This window comes from Adiantum capillus-veneris, chromosome 27, assembly GCF_014529385.1.
Source record: "Adiantum capillus-veneris isolate H3 chromosome 27, ASM1452938v2, whole genome shotgun sequence".
Lineage (NCBI taxonomy): Eukaryota > Viridiplantae > Streptophyta > Polypodiopsida > Polypodiales > Pteridaceae > Adiantum > Adiantum capillus-veneris.
This window is the reverse complement of record NC_140957.1, coordinates 111,360,581-111,371,735: the sequence shown is the minus strand read 5'-3', so window position 1 is coordinate 111,371,735 and position 11,155 is coordinate 111,360,581. Positions and strand designations below refer to the sequence as shown.

Sequence of the window (11,155 nt, the reverse complement as noted above, 5' to 3'; positions counted from 1 at the left end):
GACAGTAATGTAAGCTCACAGGACATTTATGACACTTTGTTGCCTCTTTTCAATGGTGGAAATACGAATGTAAGTTCCAATGAGGCAAATGTACAGCCTATGGGGGTTTCTAAAAATGTTTTAGAACAACCTATTACTGATGCAGATGTACATGACGTACTTGATGAGGAAAGGGCTGAAAATGAACAGGCTAGAGGTATGCCAAAATGGCTGGTGTACACTTTGCGTGACAGTAAATTGCATGCACCTTTGTCTAGTCGTACTCGTTCAGGCTCTCGCCATGCATCTTATGCATCAGATTGTTATGCTTTCGCTGTGTCTAGCTTACATGATGTTGAGGAGCCTCTGACTTTTGATGAAGCACAAAATTCAGAAAATTGGATGGCTGCCATGCAATCAGAATATAATGCACTTATAGAAAATGACACATGGACTTTATGTGATTTGCCTCCTGGCAAAAAGGCCATTGGTACAAAGTGGGTTTACAAGTTGAAACGCAAGCCGGATGGTGAGATCGATCGCCATAAGGCTCGACTTGTTGCAAGGGTTATGCACAGTAAAAAGGCATAGATTATGAAGAGACGTTTGCTCCCACTTGTCGTATGACTACTGTGCGTTTTCTATGTGCATTGGCAGCTCATTTTGGTTGGGATGTACATCAATCAGACATTGTTACTGCTTTCTTGAATGGTGACATATTTGAGGAAGTTTATGTAACGCAGCCTCGCGGTTTTGTCATAGAAGGACAAGAGGACAAAGTGTGCAAATGTAACAAGGCTTTGTATGGGTTGAAGCAATCTCCTCGTGCTTGGTATGAGAAAGCTGACACTCATTTGGTCAAACAAGGCTTTCGTAATAGTCCAACAGAAAGCACATTGTATGTAAAGCGTGAGGGTGATGTACTTCTCATTGTGGTTCTTTATGTCGATGATTTACTGATCACTGGACCAAATGAGAGACATATTGCTGAATTTAAGACTGATTTGAATGCTACTTTCAAGATGAAAGATTTGGGGCTGTTGCATCATTACTTGGGTATACAGTTTAAGCAGTGTGATGGTGGTATTGCCTTATGTCAGAAAAGTTACATAGAGACATTGCTATGTAAGTTTGGACTTGAGGATTGCAAACCTATTGCCACTCCCATGGAAACAGGTTTGAAGTTGAATCTACATGATGTTGGTGATCCTGCTGATGTCACTCTTTACCAAACTGCTGTTGGCTGCCTCATTTATGTATGCAACACGAGGCCGGATATTCAGTTTGCAGTCTCACAGGTCAGCAGATTTATGCATAGCCCAGGGTCTAAGCATTGGCAGGCTATCAAGAGGATTTTCCGCTACCTTAGTGGCACTTTACATCTTGGCTTGTTTTATCCCAAGGGGGGATCATTGCCGCCAGACTTACATGCTTTTTCGGACTCAGATTGGGCTGGTTGTTTTGACACGAGAGTGTCCACAAGTGGTTTTTGTTTCATGCTTGGCAGTTCATGTATAGCATGGTTGAGCAAGAAGCAACCTACTGTGGCCACTTCGAGTTGTGAGGCTGAGTACAGGGCAGTCTTCACAGCTACGGTTGAGTGTGTATGGCTCAGACACCTTATGGCTGATTTAGGTGTTGGACAGGACACTGCCAACACTATCTACACTGACAGTCAGAGCGCATTGGCAGTTGCGAGGAACCCAGTTTTTCATGCTCGCACAAAGCACATTGAGGTGCATTACCACTATGTCAGGGAGAGGCTCTCAGCAGGAGAGATCAGCTTGGCTTATGTGCCAACACAGGAAAACCTTGCAGATCTTTTCACAAAGGCATTGTCTCGTGAGAAGCTTGAAGCTTTCCGCAAAGCTTTGGGCTTACTCCCTTTTGTGGACTGATCCTGTCCTCAGGGCATGACACTTCCCTTTACTCATGTGCCAGCTCTCGTTCACCGCATCACTCCAGGGGGGATTTGTTACCATATACATGTGGTAGTGATGTGTGTGAACACACTAGGACCACCGGGGCATTTTTTCCCTCTTTAGGAGGTTTTTTCCCCCGTGCATTGTATATACGCCCATCACTCTAGGGCTATCAATCTTTCCATTGCACACTAAGTAACACACTCTCTATTGTGTGCCTTGAGCTTCCTTCGTCTTCTCCAAGCTGTGTGTGTTTCTCTGCAACCCTAATTCCAACAGTATGATGAATATCTAAGCTTTGCCACATGGGATTTTACTTGAAGATGTCATGTGTAATATGTATGTACTAAAAGTTTTTCCCACTAAGCATTAAATTTTATCACTCCACATTAGTCTCACTATGGCTAGAAGCCATGTATCGCTCACTTACATGTCTTTGACTGCTTAGTTTTTACTATGATGCATGGGCAACAACGCATACAATTAGATGATATAAGGGAGCCTATTGTAAAGATACAATTGTCTGTAAATGGTTACTCAATAGAATGGTGTTATGTCATATCTAATAGACAATTTGACACATACAAGGTTTAGGACATGCTTAGATGAGCACTACTCATGAGTATGTAGTTTTTCCTTACAATTTTATTTTCTCTACCGGTGTTTTTGAGGTATGCTATAGGCTCTTCTTCCAACATCACATGGCCAAGTTTTCATTGTAAACTAGCTTCAAGTGCCTATGATGGTATTGTTGGATTCAAGGATATGCATGCTCAGAATTTTCAGCACCTTGGAGAGATTGACATATACATAAGAGCCACTCCCTTAGGGTATGTTGATGACACAAACATTTAAGTTTCTAATGAAGTGAGCTTCCCAAAGATTTCTATAACATATCACAAGGAAAAATAACTTCCATTTGAGTGTTGTCAAGGTCAAGAGGGGTATTTACTTACGAAACCTTATGCTCTTAGGAAGAATTTTTCACAAAAGATCAAAGTTTACTTCAAACCTAAGTTCCACTATGCACTAATGAGAATACTCGTTGAACTTATTATCTTTTTTTTTTTTGAAATATGATGCTTTACATCAGCTAGTTTTACAAGATTCCCCCAACCCACAAGTGTATGCAAGTAAGCCATGATCTAGATGAGACATCATTGTTCATTCAAGAGGAAGAGTCTCAACAAAACCTTGTCAAAGAAGAAGAGGGGTTGAGTAGTGGAAGCTATTATTTTAGAAAGAAATTCACCTTCAATGCCCAAGCTCAATATGGTTTGAAGAGCATAGACTCAAGTTGATTCCAATCACATTTTGGAGTTCCTCAAGGCGTAAGTCACAAAAGATTCTCAAGATCTCAAATCCCGCCTTAAGAGCTCAGTTAGGCTCATTAATCCAAGGGCGTGTGCTTTGTTTCTAAATCCCACTCTAGGTATTGTGAGTGTAGACTGTGTTAATTTGAAGGAATTTTGCAAGAAGAAGGTAGTCAACCGACAGAAGAAAGGGTTCATACATGATTTCCAAGCAATCCATTAAAGAGCTCAAATTGTTAGAATAAGCTAACGTGTTTGCATTGAATCTGTGAAGGCGTCCCCTCCCAAGGTATCTGATAGGTAAAAACCTAAGAAAAGTAAACCACTTGAATCCACCTCTCAAATCACCCAACAATTTAGCCTTTATACAAATTTTCCTTACCAAGGCTAAAACCATGAATTCAATGTAGGTCCTTGCTTTAGAAGAGCTCAAAGCTTCATGTTACGAGAATAAGATGGTGGTTTAGAGACTACCAAAGGATATCACAATTATCCTTTCCATGTTGGTAGATAAGATTGATGAACTAGAGAATAAATAAAAAGGCCTTAAAAATTGTATAGAACGGACAAAGGGGTTTCCCTCTCTCTCTCTCTCTCTCACACACACACACACACACACACACACACACACACACACACACACACACACACACACACACACACTCTCTCACGATGTCTTGGCACAACATGTTGCAACTCTTATCGCAAAGAGTGATTGAATCATCAAATTGGTCCAATTCTTCTCGCATGAAGACATGGTTGTTCAAGGCATTTGTAGTCTCCAATGGGGAATTGCACTCATCCAAGAGATGAGGGGAACATTCACAATGGCTTAGGAAGTCAAGGAATGACTCAATAAGCTTTTTGAGACCCTAGCATCGATGGCTATGTCTCACGCAAAAGAGGATTTGGTGAAGATAGTCAAAGAGCTAGAATAGGAGAATGCCAATCTAGAATGTGAGAAAAAAGAAACTAGCAGAAACACACAAACTAATCAGTTGGAAAATAGAAAGTGGATTTGACATATTGAGCAACAAATGCTAGAAAAAACTTGTGAAAACACACAATTTAATTGGCTAGAAAATAGGTATTATAGAATAGGTTACACAAGAAATGTGAAGGACATGACAAATAAGAAGAGCTAGAGATTACATTTGGAGGGGGTACCATTAACCAACATGGAGCCATAATATCAATCTCAACCCACACCAATGGTTCAATATCTAGCCAAGAGCTCTTTGCCCATGGATAGCCTTGAAAAACCCATTAATATGAGTTGTTGAAGATTGACAATTATTTGGATAGTCTTTTGTAGGATGTTATGACATTGCAGTACACGAGCTTTTGTCATGTTACTTTGTTTTGATGGGATCATAAGATTTGGGCTGGTCCATTTAGTCTTTTTTCATTCTCGAATGTATCTTGGGTTTTGTAAGGCATCATATTATAGCCAAATGTATCTTCTGTGTGTACTTCGTCTTAAACCATGATCATTAAAAATTTAGAAAAGACAATTCTCTCTTGTTCTATCAAATAGACCTTTTGAGTTTTTGATTACTGTGATATCGAGTAATGTACTCCATCTTTAAATTAGGGTTGTGAAGAGTTAGTAAAAGTAAACCGGAAAACTATCCTTACACCCCATGTTGTGATGAAAAGTGAAAGTAAGCCTAAAGACTTTTCTTATACCAAAGCACAGTGTCCCATTGGCTCTCTAAGTAATGGCTACATAAGATTTCTCACTCCTTAGTTTTTCCATGTGAGGGGAGTGGGGGAAAGAAGAAAGCTAATTGTTGAAAGTCCTCAAAGCTCTCCACGAATGTAGAAGCCATGCTAGTCCTCCATTAACACCATGAGAAAAGGAGGTATTAAGCTATATTTTTGGTAGTGAAGTTCTCTCCTAATTTGTAGAAGGATCTCCTCCAAACAAAGATAGGCACATTTGACACAAATTTCTGCGTGTACCACCTTTTCATTAAAAACACATACAAGGTGCCACCTCCCTTGCTCCTCCCCCCTACTCCCCCACTCTCCGGGGTGCGATTCAACTCTAACTATATGGTTGCTATGATATAGTTGGATTTAGATGTTGGTCATTGTACATGCCCATATACACGTTGGCCTTGGTGAAGGAGGTATCTAAGAATCGATTTGAATGCCATAACTTGTGAGTTAAGGTTTTCTTCATAGTTTGTCATGCTTTTCAATTGTAAGAGATGGCCATTGACTCTTTCATGCTCCTAAAAACCCACAAGAGACTATAGACCATGCTCTCTCTCTCTCTCTCTCTCTCTCTCTCTCTCTCTCTCTCTCTAGTTAAGAGTAGGCTCAAGAGTGCCAGCACATTCTTTGCATTGAAAAAAAGGGCAAGATTAAGTGATAGCTGTTAGCATGCTCCCATTATCCACTGGGAGTTTTTGTTTGAAAGATGTGAAATTTATCAGCTCTTAGAGGCGAAGAGTGCCAACATACTTTTTGAAATGAGACATTTACCATGAAAGAACACGACATGCAAGTCGAAAAATGATGGGTGAATTCAGATTTCATCAAAGTCCTTGGTTTATTACGACACTGCTATCTTCATTCCATACAAAATATTTGCAATGGGCTCTTCTTAACAATATTAACAAAGTGTCCAGGGGGCTATTCTAAGGACTAATTGACTAATTGACCATGGCACTGCCAGAAATCTAGAAAGAGAGCACAAATTATTAGCACAAGGTGAAATGTCCAGAATAGCAATTGCCAAATATTCCTCCCCCCATGGCACTGCCAGAGATCTAGAAAGAGAGCAAAAATTATTAGCATGAGCTGAAATGTTCAGAATAGCAACTGGCAAATATTCCAGAAAGAGATTTGGGGCCACAATTGTATGCCACATTTGGCAGTGCCAATAAGAACGCGCATTTACAGGATGCAACCACACACTGTTGTAGAGGCAGAAGACCATCAGAATGTTTTGACCAACTTTTCTTTGCACATTTTTGCTTTCTCTGAGAAACCATACGAAGGAAGCTTTTATCTATCCTCCACTTGCTTGAACGAAGCTTGAGAATTTAGAACTTCGATCGCTAAGCAAAGCTCGCGGATTCCCTTCTTCAGCCTGCAGGAACACACAAATTCTGAATGTTCAAATACAGCCTAGCTTCCAAAGTATAGTGCAATAAAAATGTACAGGAGGAAGAGACTTCCAAGATCTCTCTCTTAAGGACCTTCAAGGGAGAGAGAAAATGAAACTAAACAATTAAGATCTCTCTCTTAAAGACCTCCTTAAAGAGAGAGAAAATGAAAATGAAACAAAATGTTTATTTATGTCTGCAAAAAGGCCTACAAGACCTATGAGACTTGAAAATTACATCATTGTAATGTGATCCAAATGCCTAATATACGACAACGGCAACACATCTATCATCTCTTGAATATCGAAAGCCAGGTTGTTGGGAAAAAAACACTCAAATTCAATAAATTGGGTTGAGGTTAGTGGCATGACAACACGGTTTAAAACCTAAGGAAAATTTACCAGAATACCCCTTTAATTTGTGGAAATTCTCAAAATACCCCTCAAACTATACCTCTCATACTTGACCAAAAATTCCCAAAATGCCCTTCAATTTCTCCAAAATACCCTTATAACCTGGCAATTATCTCTGAAGACAATTTTTTTTGCGATTTCTCATAGGAAGATTGGTTCTCCCTCGAAAGAAGACGATAGGCCTACGATTTTAGATGCTATTGTGGGCTCTTAAGATGAAATCCTTCATCACTCTTAGACATAGGTGCCTCTATTTGTGAGCTCATCAGTGAATATTTTTGTCTAAGACACTTGAACATTGATCTCGGTTGTCATAAACATTAGACTACTAAAATATTGGGGCAAAATCCATACCAAAATGATACGATGGTATAGTGGGAATTTTTTTAAATTTGAGGGACATTTTGCAAATTTCCAGATATTTCAGGGGTATTTTGGTAATTTTCCCAAAAATTAACTATAAAACAAAAGAAACAAAGAGATTTTCTATCTGAAAAGTCGAAAAGAAACTCACAAGCATTCCATTCTCCAAAATAAGCACACGATCAAGATTTAGAATAGATTGCACTCGATGAGCGATGGTAATCACTGTTTTGCCCTTGCATTCAGATGCGATAGCCCTCTGCAATATGCATGATGTTTGCGGGTCCACATTTGCCGTGCATTCATCCAGACAAAGCACCTAAAAGAATTGGTTTTCCAACATAAATCAATGAAGCCTCTTATCATTATAGACGGAGTAAGATACAGGCATCTCAAGCACAATCTCTATACCTAAATTTCATTGGGAGATTGTTGTGGCAAGAGGGCATGGAGAAATGTCCAAATATCAAAGCGAGAAACGAACTTACCTTAGTTGCTTGGAGGAAAACTCGAGAAAGGCAAAGCAGCTGGCGTTGTCCAAGAGAGAGGATCTCTCCACCCTCCTTAACATTCATATCTAGCCCCCCAAGGGACAAGATAGTCTGTCTTAGATGGCACTTGTCAAGAATCTCCCAAATCCTATGATCAGTAGCATTTCCATGGGGGTCCACGTTATCTCTGCAAGTGAAAAGCTCGAGAGTTCAATAACGAATGAATGATAAAATGTCATAGCCTAATGTGTGCCTGTTTTGGAATTTTCACCTTATGGTTCCTTCGAATAAAAAAGGACTTTGAGGAACAACAGCCAGTTTTGAGCGAAGCTGGTGTAAAGAAACTTTGGACGTATCTATGCCATCGATAGTAATAAATCCTGTTGTGGGTTGGCTAAGACGGAACAGAACATTCAAAATGCTGGACTTCCCAGCTCCAGTCCTTCCTGCAATTCCCACCTGCTCTCATTCTTATAAAATTACAGTTGACAGGAAGGAAAATGCTCAATCTAGAAATGCAAGAAGCACATTCCACGAGGATTTTTGCAAAATTTTGATTAGACCTTGAAAATATACTATAATTTTCATTACATCATGCCAAATTTAACATAATCTGGGCTGTAGTTTGCAGACAAAGCAGACGTGTGAATTTCTACAAACAGGACACTTTTTACTTATTCTCTAATCTAAGGTTCACATGTAATTCGAGCTTATATAGAGTTGTTTTTTGTTATTTTGAGATTATGGCAGTTAGCAAAGGTTCATGAATTTCGAAGAAAGTCATCATTTGCATGCTTAGTATCCAACCTTCAGCACTCTAGTCGTCGCATTTCCTTTCGTGTTCCCCACATGCAAATATATAGAACACTCAAAGAGGGGGACTATCCGCAATGCATGGTGGAAATGAGAGGCAGGTTGGAGCCACTAAGGTAGTACAATTTCCCATGTAGGATACCCTACTTTCATCTTCCCAAAATCCAGATATTTGAACCAAGTAACAACAAAGCGATCCCCCCTACCCTTGAAAATAGTGATCAAATCCTCTCCACCCTCTGTACAATAGTGCTCTTTCATATCTCTGCCCACATAGGTATACAGCTATGTACAAAGTCTCCTGTTTGAAGATCATTGCATGCCTCACATGAATGAGCATGAAAGAATATGCCGGTATTCTGGCGGATTGTGCTCGATTTCAGACAATATCTCTGAGACTTCTTCTTGAAAACAACCTGTACAGAAATTGAGAGGATAGAGATAGAGGATGCAAAAGGGTAGTCCTTTGCTTGGCTACACCACAGGTTTCTGTAATAGTATTGTTTGATTGCAAGGGGTTCATGAACTTCAAAAACAAGAGGATTTATACAAGGGTTACGTAAACACTAGAGTTATGAAGATGCCAATTTTTGGGAAGAGCATGAAGGAATCCAAAGGTGTTTCAGTGGATTGCACTCAATTTGAGACAGTCTTTATGAAAACCTTCTTCTTGAAAACCAGCTAGACAGAAGGTTGGGAGGAATGGGATAAGGCAATGCAAAGGGTATTCCTTTGCTTGTGATCATGGATTACTGCAGGATTATTCTTCGCCTCATGACCTTAAAAAAACAAGCTGGTGTGTACAGGGTTTGAAAATAAGGTTTCAAGTTGTGAATTGAGAAAGTGTTGACATGAAACCGATACATACAAGCAAGAAAGTTTGATGTGCTGACAATAAAGGTTATTTTAGTATGGTATACATGTTTTTTTATAATAATTGTAGTGCCCAGCAGTCAAGTTTTACCTGCAATCCCCCTGGAATTATAAAAGAAAGGTTCTTCAAAGCTGGTGGCAGTGATGGTCCATAGAACAATGATATATCACAAAATTCTATTAGCCCTTCTGAAGGCCAATTAGCTTCTGCTTGTGGGTTGACCACATCTTTTTGCTCAACTTCAACCTCCATATACTGCACAACATTGATTATGAAGAAAAAAATGGAAAAAGTGTTAGTATTTCAATTATGCATCTTTCCATAACATTGAATTCAAAAAGTTGGTTATCTTCCCATAAACCTCATTGATCCTTTCGACAGACACCATCTCCTTCTCTGTCTCTGTAAATGTAGATAGTAAATCACTTAATAGAGAAATTATTGGGGTCGCATAAGAAAGCGCAAGTCCGACCTGCAACCACAAAAATACAAGCAATTCACTGTTATAAGTACTTACAATCAGTGCACATTTCTTCCTTTGTCAGTTACATCATTATCATACCATGATGTGCTAGTTCCCTTTTGGTGTCATGGTTATCAGGTGTCCCAACGAGGAACTGCAGACTATTATGCCTTATAATTTTCAGCACGGAAGGAAGCCCTCTAGTGCTCACATATGTTTGTTAGGTTCTTTAGCTCATGCTCTTCTACCTAAATAGTAACATAGAAAGCCGGATGAAAACTGTAAAGTACAGTCTTGGTTCATGCACATTTTCCTCCAGTAAAAAGGAACGACCGACGATGTTAAGTATACTTTTGTTGCTAAAGAATAGCCTATATCTGCACATTAAAAGGATCTTGATGAGTCAAGATGGAGTTTCTGTGAAAGACACTGTATAGCCATATTTAGTAAGACAAAAGTGTAGCCTAATTAATGTGCTCCAATTTCATATGGATGGTGGACCGGACAGTGGGGCTAGGCCTGGTCTTGGACTAGTCCGAGTCTAGGCTAGTGGTCTAGAGGACCCGACTACTATGAGCGGGCAAGCAGTTTGGCAGGAGATGGATGGTTGGTAGCCAGACCGTCACCTACTTGGCCTATCCTCCCACCCAGCTTATCCCTTCCAGTAGACACTTTGTTCTTGTATGTACCATGGATGTTATCAATCGAGATATATATCAATCTATCTTGCTTTAGAGTCTTAATCGGTCACACAGTCTCACAACACAATCCATGCACTGTTGAGCCTCTACACACCCTTCGTATCTCATCGGTCCTTGGTCTGGACTTGGAGAGTGCTGCCAACCAGTTCTTGGATATAATACACTGTGAGTTGATGGGTTCTCTTAAGTTTTGAGTATCATTATGTTGTCTTATATCATAAAATCTAATATCTAACCAACCCAAATGATTTTCTCATATTAAACTGATCACTTAATGTGGGAGAATAAACGGGAACAAGGGTTAAGATATAGTCATGTGCTTATAGATCTATCTCAACACGGGGCCAATGGTAAAGGGGCCCAAATGAGAGATGGTCTATCAAAGAGCAAGGCTAACCAATGGAGCATAAGACCTTAGGGTTAGCTTCATTGAAGACCTCCAATAGTTAGTGTAAAAGTCCTTTGACCTTAGGTAAGCTAGGACTGAGCTTGAGGTGGGAACCCGGCCCAAGCTTAAGGTGCTTGAAGTGCTTGAGATGCTTGAGGTGCTTGATGATTGAGATGTTTGAGGTGCTTGACATGCTTGAGATGCTAGGGCTGTACTTGAGGTGAGAACCCAACCCAAGCTTGAAGTGCTTAAGGGCCAAGCTTGTAGTGGGAACTGAACCTATGCATGAGGGGCTTGAGGTGTCAAAAGGTCAAAT

The 11,155-nt window shown here is 39.9% G+C and overlaps 1 protein-coding gene across 16 annotated transcripts in view; it reads right to left on the bottom strand.

Moving 5' to 3' along the window:
- Positions 1 to 5,728: 5,728 nt before the first annotated feature.
- ABCC13 (multidrug resistance-associated protein 11) overlaps positions 5,729 to 11,155 on the bottom strand; it is a 187,719-nt gene continuing 182,292 nt past the window's right edge. For 15 of the 16 annotated variants that reach the window (XM_086502646.1, XM_086502652.1, XM_086502654.1 and 12 more), the window contains 6 exons: positions 9,649 to 9,759; positions 9,378 to 9,542; positions 7,872 to 8,059; positions 7,598 to 7,787; positions 7,261 to 7,428; positions 5,729 to 6,317 (listed from right to left, as the gene is read on the bottom strand). In XM_086502646.1, coding sequence (XP_086358772.1) covers positions 6,237 to 6,317; positions 7,261 to 7,428; positions 7,598 to 7,787; positions 7,872 to 8,059; positions 9,378 to 9,542; positions 9,649 to 9,759 — 903 coding nt within the window. In that variant the 3' untranslated portion in view covers positions 5,729 to 6,236. Of the gene's footprint in view, positions 6,318 to 7,260; positions 7,429 to 7,597; positions 7,788 to 7,871; positions 8,060 to 9,377; positions 9,543 to 9,648; positions 9,760 to 11,155 lie in introns of those variants that run through there. The other variant, XR_015186743.1, reaches the window with a different exon arrangement.